The 17280-nt window shown below is 40.8% G+C and overlaps 1 protein-coding gene across 3 annotated transcripts in view; it reads left to right on the top strand.

Moving 5' to 3' along the window:
• Positions 1-17280, top strand: part of LAMA3 (laminin subunit alpha 3) — a 283212-nt gene that overhangs the window by 135960 nt on the left and 129972 nt on the right. For 2 of the 3 annotated variants that reach the window (XM_073006417.1, XM_007974441.3), the window contains 6 exons: positions 695-827; positions 2852-2994; positions 5179-5276; positions 5803-5956; positions 12895-13055; positions 16004-16112. In XM_073006417.1, coding sequence (XP_072862518.1) covers positions 695-827; positions 2852-2994; positions 5179-5276; positions 5803-5956; positions 12895-13055; positions 16004-16112 — 798 coding nt within the window. The remainder of the gene's footprint in view (positions 1-694; positions 828-2851; positions 2995-5178; positions 5277-5802; positions 5957-12894; positions 13056-16003; positions 16113-17280) is intronic. The other variant, XM_007974442.3, reaches the window with a different exon arrangement.

Raw genomic sequence — 17280 nt, 5'->3', positions numbered from 1 at the left:
CTGGGGACCAACAGGACCCTCCTCTAGGTTCAAAAGCCATCAGTTGTCTTGCATAAGGAATTGAGATAGAACATCATAAAATTTAATAGGTATATTTTAGTTACATCCAGATGTTACCACTATTGTATTTGTATACCTAACTAAAATCTAGGTTATATTTTAGTTACATCCAGATGTTACCACCTTGTAAAGACAAGGAAAGTCTTTAACCTTTCCTTGGCCACCATTGGTTTCTATGACCATTTAGACTTTATGTATGTGAAGTGGGCTCTGAAGCAGTCTCTCTCTGGTGGTGTGAAATAATACCCTCTCCTTTCCTTCTCTTCTGCCTTTTTATTTTTCCTAGCCAGTGGTGGTTGCTCCGTCACTGTGGCTTTCTTAAACTAGTCCATCTAATACTCCGCTCTGTCTGCCTGATTACGAAAAGGTCAAAAGAGGATCTCAGTTGCTGAGGAAGTGCGTTTTCACTGTAATTTTGGTTGTAAGTGATTTTAATTCATCGTTAGGTTTGCCTGTTTCCATCTTTCACAAGTTACTCCGTGCTTGCTGACTGAGTGTGAGTGTGTGTGTGTGTGCGCATGTGTGTACATTACAATTCCAGTAGTGACACTTGAATAGAATAAAGTCACTGTTTGGCTAGCATGTCTTTTAACCAATTTTTTTCTATGCTTTATGGCCTTTTGGTATATTTCAGAATGATGTAAGAATAACATTGAATGTGGGGAAGTCAAGTGGCTCCTTGTTTCACGTTATTCTGAGATACATTAACCCGGGAACTGAAGCAGTATCTGGCCATATAACTATTTATCCATCCTGGGGTAAGGCAAGTAGGTAAAATTTCAAGCCTCTTTTCAATTAAGAAATAAATAGTGAAACACTTTCTCTGATTTTCGCAGGGTTGATCACCCTTAGAAAATGTCAAGCCTGGCTCACAGTCTGGTTAGACAGTTCTCTAGGAGCCCTGTCATTTGTTACCTTTCCTTCTCTAAACAATCACTTAAGTTTTGCTACTAAATTTATCATTAACTGTTATTTTAAAAATTGATATAACAACCTGTGTACCTTGGCTGAACCCCATGGGTTATGATGTCTTCACTGGGCAGAGCTCATTTATAACTCATTCATGGTGAAGTGGGTATCACTTTTTTGGTGTTACTTGAGAGATTTTGGCCCACTGCCCTAAATTCTTCCATTGTTTCAACCCAACCAAATAGAGGAGAAATGGGTGAGGATGGGAGTTTTTCCTATGAATGCTGTAAAGCATGAAGCCCAAAAGAGCTCCAGGAGGGAGCTGCAAACCTGACTCAGGGGTGAGGAATTCCTGAGGGCAGAGGGACAAGAGAAGAGAGCATAGCCTCGCCACAGGCAGAGAGAAGGCCTGGAGGTCTCTTCTTCAAGGTTTTAGGGCTTCTACCTGTCCTGGAAACAGATTCCAAGAAGCATTTGGAATTTTACGAGGACACAAAATGGCACCAGTGGAAATCTAATTTAGCATCAAAATGTATACTATCTTTGTTAAGCATCCACGGTTCACTCGGAATGGGGGAAGAAATGATGTCATTTCTGAGTTGTGTCAGTCCAACTTGCGTAGCTGGAGGTTGATTAACTCATTGAAAGACTAGCAGGCTTACTTAATCATTTATAGAGTACTTTAGCACCCATTGCCTCACATCATAAGAACTTTGCAAACTGAAGAGAGGTGAAGAGAAAACAGAGCTGAGAGGTTTAGTAAATTGGCAGCCACAGCTGGATGTTTGTAGACAAAGTCTTCAGATTCCAAACTCTTAACAGGTCCCTCTGCCTCCTGCATGACAATAACAGCAGCAGTTTGTTCTCTGTTAACTCAAATAGTTGGAATACATTTTGCTTCGTTTCCTTGTCCTCTGGGACACCTTTCCCCTAAGTCTGAGTTGGGAGCCCCAGTTATGTTATGTCCCGTGGTAACTTGTGCCTCCTCCCAAATACCACTGTCCAGACTCTACCACATTCTCCTGTCTTCTAATCCTTACTCCTCTCCGGTCCTCAACAGCAGGGAGCAAAGGCCATGCTTACTGTGTTTACTGCCTTCTCACCAGAACTTAGTTCCAAGCCTGGCACGTAGTAGGCCCCCATCAATGTTTGTAGAACAGGAGTGAACCCAAAGATTTGGAGAAGATAATTCTTTGGAAGAAAAAGTCTCAGTTGAACTCAGATGCAATAGTTTATTTCTTTCTGAACCTCTTACAGAAGGTCCTCTCTTTGTTTAATGCAGAAGGAAACATATTTTATCCTGAAAACAAACAAACAGAAGAGTAAAACTTTTTCTTATGCATGTTCATTAATAAAAATTAAAACTTAAAAATCACATCTGCTGTAGTCCCTGCTACTTGGGAGGCTGAAGTGGGAGGATTGCTAGAGCTCAGGAGTTTGAGGCTGTCATGAGCTGTGATTGCACCTGTGAATAACCACTGCACTCCAGCCTGGGCAACATAGTGAGACCCTGGCTTTAAAAAAAAATCACATATAAACAAGAAAGGAAAAAATAATTAACAACTAATATAATATATTGAACATTTACTATATGCAAGGAACTTTCCTAAACTGTTTACAAATATTAATATACTTATTTAATAAGTTAAACAATTACCCAGTGTAGATAACCATTGCTGATGTCTTATCAGTATCTTTCTAGCCTATTTAATACATATGTATTTGCATATTACAGTTTTTAAGGATAAGATCAGTAAATCTGATCAGTACATATCATCTTAAACTTTTTGAGATGTAAACTGAATGTTCAAAACGGAATATCTAAAATCATAACACTGACTGATAGAAAAATGCCTTAAGCAGTTCTTTGTATTTCTGATAGGTGCTGCTCAAAGCAAAGAGATCATCTTCCTGCCGAGTAAGGAGCCAGCCTTTGTCACCGTGCCTGGAAATGGTTTTGCAGACCCATTTTCAATCACACAAGGAATATGGGTTGCTTGTATTAAGGCAGAAGGAGTCCTTCTGGTAAGACTTAGTTCTGAATGGAGGGCTCTTGTGGGATTCTTCAGAAATGGTTCCATCCAAGACTACAATCCACAGCAACCATAAAATATCACAATCGTTGGTGGTTTTAGACACAGGAACTATTTAGCCCCAACCTAAGGAATATGTGGTGACATTCGCCCTCAAATGACATAGGAATCAGCTTGAAGTATCTTTTGTATCCTTTCAGCTAGTTTCTCTTGGACAAAAAAATAAAATAAAATAAAAAAGGTCTCCTAAAGACTCTTATCAGAACAAATGCAAAACCTTCATGAGTATGTGGCTTCACCTTTCCAAAGCTGGTATGGGATTTTCCAGCATGAGTCAGAAGTATAGACTTTAGCACCCATTGCTTCACATCATAAGAACTAGCAGCTTCGCCTGGTTATTATCTACACTGTCTGGAGATTGTGTAGAACCAAGGAAGAAGAACCTAGAAGACAAGAAGATACGAATTTCAGTAAAGTTCTTGGGGGTGGAAAGAGAAGCGAGAGGCTACAAGAGCCATGCTTCTTCATGACACTCTTTCTGCTTTTTTCTGTGTTAAACCTAATGTAGGTTTATTCTCACCAAACAGATTGCCTACAACGGAGAACTCTTTATTCAGGAAAGGCTTTGTCTTCAAACACCTGATAGCATAGCCAGAGAAGCCATGGGGAGTTGGAGGGATGAAACCTGTTCTCTGAGATAGCCCTCTTTGCTATGTGTTTTAAGGCCTGCATTTCTTCATGGCAAGGTCTTTTCAAAATAGAGTTCTTGGGAAAAGCTTGGATTCATGCTCTCAGAGTGGAAAACATAAAGCTTTTCCTTCTGGCACAACCCCGTTTACTGGCCATGTTAGCAAATCTTAGGCAAGTCCCTTAATTCCAATCCTGCCTCTTCCAGTCCTGCCGGTTGCTTCTTCCATACAACAGGGAAAATACTTATCTTAATAGGTCCTTTCAAATCTGGGATCTTACAAGGATAACACAAGGGTTTGTGCCATCCATTCAAGACAGCAAAGGAACATCAGAAGGTCTGTGCTCTTCTTGCACCTTCTTAGTAGGAAGCTTTATTGCTTTTAAAAAAAAGTTCAAGAATGTTTCACAAATGGTAGAAATGAGGCAGAGGAAAATCCTATTGATACTAGTAATGGGTACAATGTTGGACTTATGGAAAGTAGAAGTTCATTATAAAAGTTACTATTTAGGCATGGAAGATGCCTAATGACATTTAGTCTGTGCAGTTGTGTAGTAATTCATATGTATGCCTCCATATTATAATCCTATTGTCCCTAAAAATATCTTATTGGGTGCCTGCTATGAACCCTTACTATTCTAGTATCTGTGAGACTATAAAGTCCTGAGGAGAGAGGAGACATGGTCCCAAACTCAGCAAACTTACTAGTAGAACAGTAACCCTTTAAAAATTGAAACTTACTGAGTCCCCTGAGCCACAGTCTCCTACTTTTCCCCTCCTATAAATTTCTCTCTGAGGAAAGAAATAGCCTTGTGGTCTGTGTATGAGCTCTTCACTCTCCCCTCTTCCCTCTGCAGATATGCGCTGCTGTCAGGACAGCCGGGGGCTGTCAGTCATTCACCTTCCAGAAGCCTGCAGCTCTGCTCGTTCCTGAAGAGCTGCTTAGCTGAATTTACGCTGTGGGCTTTGTTTGGCACACTCAGTGGAACATGTTCTTCCTCTGTTTCTTGGGACAGGCAGTAGGCCAGTTCCATTCTGTGAATCACCAAGATCACAAGGCATTGCTTTTTATACCGTGCCAGTTGAGCGTTACTCGGGTGTGGGAGTAGAAAGTGATCCACATTCAGTGTTCTGTACTGGTGAAGGCAACCAGCATTTCCACAGAACATTTCATCAATTGACAATTTATTATCTTTGTTAATTTGTGAATTTATAAACAACCCAGAAGAGACAGTAAAATCTCTCTTGAAACTTGAAGAATAAAAATGTTCACAGAGACAAGTTTCTCTCTGATATGTAAAGAATCTTTGATGAGTGGTTCTTTGTGTTTTGGTGAGTCAGGATGAAGAACAAAGCAGTTGATATGGAGAGTTTAATTAGCGACTTCACCTGGTTGTTATTGATTTAACTAGTATGTTTGATTATTTTGTATCCAAAGTAGGGCTACCATCAAAATGAGTGATTCTCCTTTTGGTCTTTATTTACTAGGATTACCTGGTGCTGCTTCCCAGGGACTACTATGAAGCCTCTATACTGCAGCTGCCAGTCACAGAACCGTGTGCCTACGCAGGACCTCCCCAAGAAAAGTCAGTATGGGGCAGAAGGTGCAGCCACATCATTGGGGTCCTCTAAATTAGGAGCCTTTAATGCAAGCTTTCATGAGGTGTCTCAGGATCACAACGACAGCACGATGCTCTGGATAATTAGCTGTGATCTTCTGCTATATCTTACTTGTGTCCTTCAAATAAGATTCACAAAGTGCTTTGCACACCATAGCTGGCTTAGGAGTGGCTACCACCCTCCCGCATATGGGAATGTTAACACATGCCCAAGTCAGTGCCCTCAAGGTCAGTCATGCATCCGGTGGGAGGAAGAGCTTAAAATAGAACCTAGGTTTGTGGACCTTTGTTTCTTCTCTTCCCCATGCAGATGAAAATTTATTGCTTAATTCTTGTAGCAGACACTTAATAAGAGTTTGTTGAAAGATGATGAATGAATGAGTGAACTGAATGACTAAGAGTCTTTGGGGATGTACTTTGATGTTCCATTTGATGTTCTCAGTTGTAACTATTGATTCTGTTGTTGTTGCTGTTGTTGTTGTTGTCGTTGAAGTTGCTTGCTCTACCAGCATTTGCCAGTGACCAGATTCCCCTGTACCCTGGCTTGTGAGGCCAGACACTTCCTGCTTGATGGGGAGCCCAGACCCGTGGCAGTGAGGCAGCCCACACCTGCACACCCTGTCATGGTGGACCTCAGCGGGAGAGAGGTGGGCCAGCCTTTTATTTATTATTGAAGTTATTACTACCTCCCCATCTGTATCTGCTGAAAACACTTGGCCACAGTTGCTTCTCAAATTCAGGGGAACCTGGAAGATTTTCTCAGAGGTGTTTATCAACATTTGCTGAACTATCTGATTTAGGGTGGGGCTGGATGATACACTGCATGGAGCCATGTTCAGGTTGTTCTTTGAGCACTTTCTAGACATGTCAGGGGATGTAGGCAGCCATCAAATTCTTTCTTTTTGGTTATCTGGACTTAGAAGGGGGCATCCTGTTCTACCTGATTCAGGGCAAGATTTCTCTTAAAAAACAGATGAGACTCAATCTAGTAAGCCTCCAGAAATGACAGAGCTTACCCTAAAAGGATACCACACTCACTGACTGTTCAACCCCTTAGGCTAAGCAATTTGTAACAGCTGAATTCCTTGAGCTCAGAATCCGGAACTTCTACACCCCCGGGCACCTACCTCATGGCTTGGAGGACAGGTTACTACAGGTCTTGGTATTACTTTTCTTCCAGGAGTTCTTTGAACTTCAGAACCAAATTTAAGATCATACTAATTTAAGATTCGAGTTAGAGCTATAGGATATCAACCATAACAATAAGAACACACAACGTAACACTTCAAAATGAAGACACTGGAAAAAACTTCGTCCACTATATTTTTATTGTTTGCTTTCTGTAACATTCTCTGTTTTGTCCTTTTGAGGAAAATATTCATTTGGGGGATTAAATTTGTGGGCTGAAAATATATGTGGAGTTAATCGTAACTGAACATTTAGACGTGTACATTTTTGTAAACTACATTTCTAACATTTTGAAGGTAGCAGTTAAAGGATTTTAAGTATATTTCCTGAGTAAAGTCTTCGTTTCATTTTATTTGAATTTTCATGATACAAAATAATATATACTTGTAGTAACAAGTAAAACAATATGGATATACATCAAAAACCTAAATGATCTTCCCTCTACTTCATTCTAATACTAAGTTTGCTGTATCCTTCCCTACCCATGCTATGTGTGTATACACACATACATGTATATAGGTGTACATACATACATATAGGCATAAAATGCACATACATGTAGATATACAGATACATGTGCATGTATGTGTGTGTATTTGTGTGTATGTGTTCCCTAGACAACAGGAGGTACAGTTGAGAAGGGGCAACCACCGGGAAGTGATGCTGATGACTCATCTAGGAGGTTCTAATCTCTGATTTAACCAGAGCGATAGCACAGAGCTAGTCAGCAGGACCTCAAGGCTCTTTTACAATATTGAAATATTTTATTTTACTATCTCTGGTCTAGAAATTATCCAGCTTATTGATTCAGTTTAATTTATACTTTAAAAACTTTCCAATTGGCTCTTTATCATATTTACTTTTTCTTGTCTTTTCTGCCAGTTTTTGTTTCCGAACTTCATGTACTTTTAAGTGGAAGTTACTCCTTCATTTATCTTTTTTAGTATCCTAAAGGCCTTGGAGCCAGGTGTGTTTCAGAATTCAGGATTTTTAAGATTTGAAAAAAGATAACATCTCCAGTGAGGTCTGGGATAATACCCTATAATCAAACAGGTTAATATTTTCTCCAGTGAAAAGCATGAATAGGCACACCTGGGGAGACACGAACTGACTAATATCAGTTTAGTTCAGACTTTGCCAACAAATGATTACTGGTTAAGTTAGGTAAGGTTTGCCGCCAAAACAGTTACGAAACCTATTTCCTTTTCAGAGTTTGGGGATTTCCGACCGTGGGCCACTATATTTAGTCTTTGTCAGACTATTCCATAAAATTCACCTCATCTGAAGTGAACTCACCTCTGATTATTTTGTTACCTGTCCTTCTTAATATTTGATTTATGTGTTTTGAAATTTTGTTTACAGGCATATTGGCTTGTTTTGAATGAGAGGTTTTTGTCCTGTCCTTCTTTTGCATCCGTTTTAGCCTGCTAGTTTTGCGCTGTCTTACCTGTCCACTGGATCCTTAGCCCAGGAGCAGGCGTTACAGTGTGCCTTCTCTATTGTTATGACATTGAAGATAGCACAGATTCAGACACTGACCCCATGAATGGCATAGCTCAGTTCTTGGTCATGAGGCCACATATTTGATTTTTGGTTCCCAAATTCCATCGCTTCTTTTAAAAATTTATTTATTTTTACATATTTAGAGGTACAAGTGCAAGTTTCTTACATGCATATATAACATAGTGGTGAAGTCTGGGCTTCTAGTGTACCCATCACCCAAATAGTGAACATTGTACCTAATAGGTAGTTTTTCAACACTTACCCCTGCTTCCATCCTCCCACTTTTCATAGTCTCCAGTGTCTGTTATTGCACTCTGTATGTCCATGTGTACCCATTGTTTAGCGACCATTTATAAGTGAGAACATGCAGTATTTGACCTTCACACAGTTTCTTATAAATCCACAACTCAGGAAGCAGATTGGAAGCAATTTTTTAGCTTCTTTTTAAGTTTGAACATCCTTGTCTTCAAAAAATGTACCTGGATCTGGCCATTGTCTCCTATGGCACATGTTTTTTTCTCTTTACTCTGCACGAGCTAAACTGCTGGCCAAAATAACCTGCTTCCACATCTAGGGGACAACAGGCTTGTGACTACAGCCCTGGTGCCACTTTGGGTTTTTCTTTAACTTAAGTTTTATCACCTATTTACTTTTGATTCAAATGTATCTTTTTGTTGTTCTTTTAAAACGTTTTACCCAGAGTTGCTCTCTCTTGGAGCAGGAGTATAGTGAATGTGAATTCTCTGTGCCATCTGAACCAGAAGTTACCCGTATTTAAAAAATGCTAACCGGCCGGGCGCGGTGGTTCAAGCCTGTAATCCCAGCACTTTGGGAGGCCGAGACGGGCGGATCACGAGGTCAGGAGATCGAGACCATCCTGGCTGACACGGTGAAACCCCGTCTCTACTAAAAAATACGAAAAAACTAGCCGGGCGAGGTGGCGGGCGCCTGTAGTCCCAGCTACTCGGGAGGCTGAGGCAGGAGAATGGTGTGAACCCGGGAGGCGGAGCTTGCAGTGAGCTGAGATCCGGCCACTGCACTCCAGCCTGGGTGGCAGAGCGAGACTCCGTCTCAAAAAAAAAAAAAAAAAAAAATGCTAACCTATTTTTATTAAAAGCCTCCTCTCTCTCCCTCAACTCAGCCACTGCACCATACGCTTCCCCTTCACAACAAAACTCCTCCAAAGTATTGTCTACACTCTTCTGTTTCTAATTCTTTATGCCCCACTCACACCTCAACCCACTTCAGTCTGGCTTCCACCTCCCACTCCATTAAATTTATTTTGCCAGGTTTCTGATGAGATCTTTGTCACTAAATCCAGTGGATATGTTTCAGTCCTCATCGGTTTAACTTCTCGGCAGCTTTCAATGCCTGGTGGACGCTCCCTGAATTCTCAAACTCTCTCGTTTTTCATAATTTAAGAGCTATCTTAATAATTTAAAAAATAACGACAACCTGGTTCTCTTTCTACCTCTCTCACTGCTTCCTCAAAGTATCATTTGCAGACTCATCCTCCTCTGTCTAGCTGTTAAGTGTTAGAATTTGTCGAGGCTCAGTCCTAGGCCTTATTACTCTATGTTCCGTCTCGAGGAGTCTCATCCATGGCAATTGTGTCAGACACATCTCCACACAGATACCTCCCATATTGTTATGCCCAGTCATACCTCTGCTTTTATATGCAGACCAGCAAGTCTACCTTCCTTCCTGACATTACCTCTTCGATGTTTCAAAGCAATCTCAAACTCCATTTCGGTATTCCCTACCTAAGTTAATGCCATTACCACCCATCTAATTACATAAGGCAAGATTCTTAGGGTCATCCATGACTTCTCCCATTTTTTCCCCCACCCAAACCAATCCATCTGTGAGTGTATATCCCGAACTTTTCTTGGCTTTCTCCTTCTATCTCCCTTGTCCAAAATACAATCATTTTCTATGAGAATCTCCGTAGAAGCCTCCTAATTAGCTGACCCACATCTGCTCTGCCCATTGCACCTCCCGATCTGTTCTCCAGACTATAGCCAGCACTCACATTCTGATGGGAATATTTGATCAACACTTATCGCTCTTAGGATAGAGACAAAGATTTTAACATGGCTTATAAAGCTGCCCTTTCTACTTCCCAGTTTTATTATACCCCCTCTTGCTCTCTGTTTCTCTGCTCCTCTGACCTACTACCTTCAGTCTCTTGGGCTTGCATTATATGGGACTCTACAGCATTCCACGTTGTATGTAGCCTCCTACTGCAAGCCGTTCCCTCTACCCGAACACTCTTCTCTCCCCTGTGGCCTGGTTGTCTTCTCCTTGTCCTCCATAATCAACTAAGTTGCTGCTTCTTCAAGGAAGCCTTCCCCCTCCCTTGTCTCCTCGACTAGCTCAGGCCCCTTTCTAACACCTCTGCAGAACATTATTCACATGTAGTTTTATGCTGTATTTTCTAGTTATCTAATTACTTGATTCAAGTCTGTCTGAGAGTATGTCTGTCTTGCTTCCCATTGTATACCTATCCCCTGGCTGGTGGACTAGCATAGCGTAGGTATTCAGTAATATTTGCTGACCAAATCATTTGAATCCTCATTTTGACATCAGACATATTAGTTATCCCTTTTAGTTTTGTATAGGCAACAGATTTGATAAACCCACCTTCTATGTCTTTATCCTAAAACACTAATAACTACTAGAGGTCAGTTCTGTGCCATAGAACCAGAAATATTCCTCCAGTTTGACACTGATTCCATTGAAGTTCCCCTTTTTAAAGATAAATAACACACATAAATAATCATAACAGCAAGCAGTAAAGTTTCTGTTTGCCATCTTTTATGTCTTTTATCTGAGTTTCTCAAACCTGACTTTGCCCATCAAATGTACCTTAAACTCTTCAAACAAGCCTTCTAAAAGGTAATCCATACAATTTAGAGTGGAAAGAGTAGTAGAAATGTATAATAGAGTGCTAGACAGAAATTGCTGCCAATAATAACTTCTGGGAGAAAACCTGATACATCACTGACCCGTGAGTGTTTTGTGGTGGGGTAATGACAGTCAGGCCCTTGTTTGGAGATGCTCAGGGGCGAAATGCTGGCAGTAACCTCGCCACAGGGAGCAGTGGCAGAGCCATATTTCCCTCTAGAACATAGTGTCAACATTGGTGTGGCTGATCTACATTCTTTCCCAGAGGGAAATCTTTCTGTTATTTACGTAGCAGAAAAAAAATCACTCTGGAAGATCGCAGTTATGTGGTTCAGAGCCGTGCAGAAGGAATACCAAATGTGAATTTCCTAGGGCAGGGAGAGGGAGGACCATTTTAATTAAGTGTGGTAAAGCTTGCCTGGATCTGAGCTTGCAGGTGGAGGTGGGTTACACTGGTGAGGAATAAGGTTCTAATATTGGCCCAGGCATTAAATATGCATACACACTTTGACCCAGCAATTCCACTTCTGGGAATCTTACAGAAATACTAGCATTAGGATATATGCGTGATGATTGTATACCATTAGAGGTTGTAGGGAAAATTAAAGACAACCTGTGTCCCTCTATGAGGGATTAGTGAAATAGTTTTATATTCATACTACAGAATGGTAGGCAGCTATTCAAAAAATGAAGTATATTTGCATGTAAGTGTATTTGCATGTATGTATTTTTGCAATAAAGACATATAAAATACCATTGAGTAAAAAAAGCAAGTCATGGTAAAAAGCAATAATCACAATTATACTCATTAATATTTACATAGTGCTTATTGTATGTCAAATACACTTCTGAGAGCTCTGTATGTATTCACTTAATCCTCTGAACAATCTTAAGAGGGGGGTAGTATTGTTATCTGCATTTTACTAAGGAGGATACCGAGGCATACAGATGTCAAGTAGCTTGTTCAAGATCACACAGCTGGAGGCTGTCTGATTCCAGACCCCAAACTCCTAACCAGTAGGTGATATCAGGGGAGGGCACACTTTTTCTGTAAAGGGACAGATAGTAAATATTTTTGGTTTTGCAGGCCCTGTGGTCTCTGTCATCGTAGCACAAAAGCATCCTTAATTGTCTACTATGATCACAGTTTTTCTTAACAAAACAAAACATGCGTGTGCGTATTTGGGCATAGAAAATGGTTTGGAAATATGAAAAGCATTAACAGTCAATAAAACACCCCTTATCCCAGGAGCGGGATGTGTGTGTGTCACTTTTACATTATTTCCCTTAGTACAATTTAAAACTTCTTTGAAAAAAACAACTAAAGAGCCCAAAGGCACATTTCATTCCCCTTACTCCTCATCAATACTTTGGATCTCGGCTCACTGCAAGCTCCGCCTCCCGGGTTCACGCCATTCTCCTGCCTCGGCCTCCCAAGTAGCTGTGACTACAGGTGCCCACCACCTCGCCCGGCCAGTTTTTTTGTATATTTTAGTAGAGACAGGGTTTCACCGGGTTAGCCAGGATGGTCTCGATCTCCTGACCTCGTGATCTGCCCGTCTCGGCCTCCCAAAGTGCTGGGATTACAGGCTTGAGCCACCGCGCCCGGCCAGTACTTCATTTTTACTTCAAGTTTTAGAATGTCTTTTGCCTTGAGAAACAAGCAGTAAAAACACTCTGGGTGGAAAGAGCAGAAGCCTCTCTAAGCAGGGCTGCCAGATTTAGAAAATAAGAATACAGGATGCCCCATTAAATTGTCCAAATAAACGATAAGTAATTATCTGTTATTTATTTCCATTTAAAATTTAACAGGACACCATGTGTTTTATCTGGCATCTCAACCTGTAGGACCATATTTCTTACAGGGATGACATGTAAAAATACTTCCAGGGTGTCTTCTGGGCTCTGTTTTCACCATTGCTGATGCACATGTGGCCTGTACATGTCACAGCTGGATCACAGTCTGTCTGCTTGGCCTCTGTGACAGGTGGAATTGCATCTGCGGCTGCGCGTCCCACAGGTTGGCCGCTACGTGGTTGTGCTCGAGTATTCCACAGAGGCAGCCCAGCTGTTTGTGGCTGATGTGAACGTGAAGAGCCCCGGGTCTGTTCTGGCAGGCCAGGTGAACATTTACAGCTGCAAGTACAGGTACTCAGTCCCACCAAGGGAATTCCTCTGTAAAGGTACAATTAGGAAATCTGCTTTAGGAACTTTGACGGTTGTTTGTGTTGGGAGGTTGTTTTCTTTTTGAGGCAGCTCTTGAAAACAAGCAGGTGATTAGTTGTGTGGTCCAACGTCATCACCAATGTGGGTATTGGGAGCCTTCTCTACGGGCAGCGTAAAAATGTGGCATTTTCTTAAAAAGCTGTATGCTGTACTTGGCAATTTGGTTCAGATTCACATAGCACAACACAACCTCTTTATTTGATTCTCTATCACTAAGGTGCGGTGCAATGAACTCACTGCTCTCACCTCAAAGGCTGTGTCAAGTACCTGGGTGCGTAGCATAAGGAAAAAGACTCGTTCTCAGTAATGTTAGGGGGTGCACACCTACCTTTGCAGCACACCTTCAGAACTGGGGATAATTAATGTTTGATGATTGTCAAGTGGAAAAAAAAATTAACAAAGGACTTCAAAATTTGCCCTGATGAAGTTCTTCTCTTCCAAGAGCACTAACTGACAAGGGCTTATAAAAAATGGTTTTGTTTGCATAATATTTCAAGATGCATGCAAATGTTCAGAGCATGCTGTAATTAAATAATCAGCACAAGGGGTGTTTCCACATGAAATTAATTGTATACTAAATGGGACTGGAAGTCAGAGTTCCTTGAAACAGTAGGTGGAGCACTGCAGTAAAACCATCCAGTTCCTGGCCACGGCCTTGAACATTGTATTACTACTGCTTTCGTGTTGCTTTTTGTCAAACCCAACATAACCTGAAGCAATGGACATTTTCCCTGTTGTGAAAATGAAAACAAATAAACAAAAACTTATCCAAAGAGTTACTTTTAGTAGCTTAGAATGGAAACTTTTATGAGAATTGATGAAATGGCTATTGAATGAATATCATGCCCTCAGTAACCCTAAACGAGCATCTGTGAAGTCTTTGTCTTTGGGTGATGATAGAACCAAAGAAGGTAATTGTATTTGGATTTTTAACAGGAGCACAAAATGGGCCTAAAAGAGTTCCTCGGGGATGTTCTGTCATTATCTGAAGATATGAGTTGCATCTATAGATGAAATCAGCAACCACTGGAATGTCCACTCCTGATGGGTGGGTCGCCACCTCACCTGAGGTCTGGAGACTGTTAGCCACAGGGCCTGGGTCAGGGCTTCTCCATACCCATTTGTCCATGCCCATCTGCCGCTTCAGCTCTCCAACTCCTTCCACTTCCAGATCCCATGGCTTGACTACTGTTGCTCAGGATACAAAGTGGAGATGGCTAAGGGGGCAGGAGGAAATATTCATGATAACCCTGGACTCTGAATCATCTCAGAGGAATTCTGAGAATATCTATGCCAAGGAGAGAAGTGGTTTCAAAACCAAAGAAAGAAAGGACACCCTTTCTGGGCACCATGGGTGTTGTTTTGTGACCTAAGTCTGAATGGAGTTATTCAGTCTGCAGATCATTTTGGCTCTGAACATGACAACACCAAAGTCCTGCGTTAAGAGTTTCTATCCTTAGAAACGCAGGACAGCATGGTTTTAGTCTAGGAACCACTTTCATTGTGTTTAACCACTCCAAGGAGTGTCCTGTTGTATTTTTTCACGTGGCTAAAATATTTCCTCTTTCTCTTCCTTGTCTGTCATGTGGATAAGTGAAAATGAACAGGCTACAAGTATGGGAGTTCAAACAATATGGTGCAACTGGAAAATATTTGACCCATGAAAACCTATGTTAAATGACAGGCCCTTTCAGCATTGCAGCATATTCTGCTGAGGTTTCAACTTTTCCCAGCATTTCTCAAGTGAGTTCTAACGATGTTAAAAAAAAATCCCAGCAGAATAGCAGTGGTGCTAAAGAAAACCACTTTTCAGAGTAGTGCTGTGATAAATCTAATCTGCTCTCCATAAAAGAGATGATCATTAGTGATTAAATCAATCTGGTTATTACTGTTAGGCTATTTCTTAGGAGGAATTTAATATAGGATAAGGATAAAACTAAGTAAATCACTTAGTATATTTAACCTTAGGATTATGCCTAAATCCAAAAGAATGTGTTTCAATGGACACACACACACACACGCTCACTCACACTCACATAGGGGAGTGAGAAAGAAAACAATGGTTTATTAAGTTTCTAATATATAACGCACACTGGGCTTGGCTTTTTATATAACTTATCTCATTTTAATCCTCACCAAAAAAGTCATTGCCTAAGTTATTTCAAATATTTCTCAGAAATAGCCCTTTTGTTTTAATATAACAGTAGTTTCAAATTATATTTAGAAACAGAGAATTTGCAATGGAGTATGAAGTCAGAAACAGTACTCAAAAAGTACCTCCTGTAAGGGTTTTACCATTAGAATTATTTGGTTCAAAACTGTGAGCTTTTAAATGTCCCTGAACTCTGTATCTCACTTGATGTGATGGAGGGAAGAGATACCACAGGTAGAAATGAAGAAGGAAGAAGGAGGAGAACCAGACTGAGTTTCAGAGGCAAACTCGGGGTCTTATCCATGCTGGAGGAAGGCCAGCATGCTCACTGTCTTGGCATGGGGTGGTCGCTGTGAGGCTACTGGATGACTTTAATTGTGAATAGTCCCAGGAATGTTGACTGTGCCTTAGAGATCTGCAGTTACTGACCCTGGGGCCCTTTCTCTCGAGGACTAAACCTAGTACTTTATAAAGCCAGGTAGAAAAACTGAATGGGGCCTTTAGCCCTGAGAGGCACAACACTGGTCACAGCGGGAAGGTTCTTTTCCCCATAGAGACTGCGAGCTGCATCCCTCTTCAACTCATCGTGCAGGAAAATTCACTATAATTCATTCAGTTATAAACAGGTGAAACCAAGGAGCAGTCAGCCACCCCATAAGGATGTGCAGAATGAGGGAGATGCTGAGAATCAGGCTAAGAAAACTGTTTTCTCTTGCAGCGTTCTCTGCCGGAGCGCTGTGATTGATCACATGAGCCGCATCGCTGTGTATGAGCTGTTGGCAGATGCAGACATTCAGCTCAAGGGACACATGGCCCGATTCCTTCTGGTATGCTTCTGTTTTGCCCATTGAATTTTAGAAGCATTTTGCTGATATCTATATTTTTTGAAGCTTATTAAAATTTTGACTGGGATTGCATTACTCCTGTAACCTGTGAAGAATTGCCAGTTTAATATTTATTCTTCCCATCTAGAACCTGACTTGCCTCTTCATTTGTTTGAGCCTTTTTTGGTATGGCATAATAAAATTTAGTCATATTTAAGCACCTCTCACAAAATCCCATTTCATTAATTTTTATTCATTTCTACTATTATAAAGAAAATGTCTTCTGTTATTGTATTTCCTAGTTTATCATTATTGCCAGAGTTTAGAAATCCCATTGCTTATCATTTATTTTCTTTTCCTTCTTACTATTTTATTATCTCTATTAGCTTCTTGGTAAATTTTATCAAAATTTTAAAGCTTGTAATTACCTAGTCTAAAAAAACTATTTCAAAAAGAATATCCTTCAGTTAATCATATATATATATATATATATACTTAAGAGTTAAAATATCAAGTGTGGCAGACTAAATAATCTTCATACCCACCCTTGTAATGGCATGACTTGAACATTGAGGGTTCTGATAAACAGAGGCAGTGGGATCTCGCTAAAAAGGAGGTGGCCAGATTTACAATGAATATCTCAGGGAATTTAAGATTCTCTGAAGTGTGAAGCAACTTCCTGTTACTGATGATACTACGCATGCATCACACCCTGGGAAATGCCAGGCCAGCCTGTGCTAATGTGTTTTAAATATTTGTGCCTGATAGTATTAAAAACTTGGAGCCTACTCTTAAGAAGTAGCTGGAATTCCGTTTTTAAAAAATTATAATTATAAAATTATGACTCCTTCTTAAAACATAACAACAATCCAAGAGAATCTAACCTCTTTGTCTTTGGAAATTTTAATGGAGCTGAATGTTCATCATTTAAGAATAAGTTTTCCCTTTTTTTTTTTTTTTTTTTTTTGAGATGGAGTCTCGCTCTGTCGCCCAGGCTGGAGTGCAGTGGCGCGATCTTGGCTCACTGCAAGCTCTGCCTCCCGGGTTCCCGCCATTCTCCTGCCTCAGCCTCCTGAGTAGCTGGGACTACAGGTGCCCGCCACCTCGCCCGGCTAATTTTTTGCATTTTTAGTAGAGACGGGGTTTCACTGTGTTAGCCAGGATGGTCTCG

This window comes from Chlorocebus sabaeus, chromosome 18 (assembly GCF_047675955.1).
Source record: "Chlorocebus sabaeus isolate Y175 chromosome 18, mChlSab1.0.hap1, whole genome shotgun sequence".
NCBI lineage: Eukaryota > Metazoa > Chordata > Mammalia > Primates > Cercopithecidae > Chlorocebus > Chlorocebus sabaeus.
Note: the sequence above shows the minus strand (reverse complement) of the source record. Positions and strands in the feature narration are given on the sequence as shown.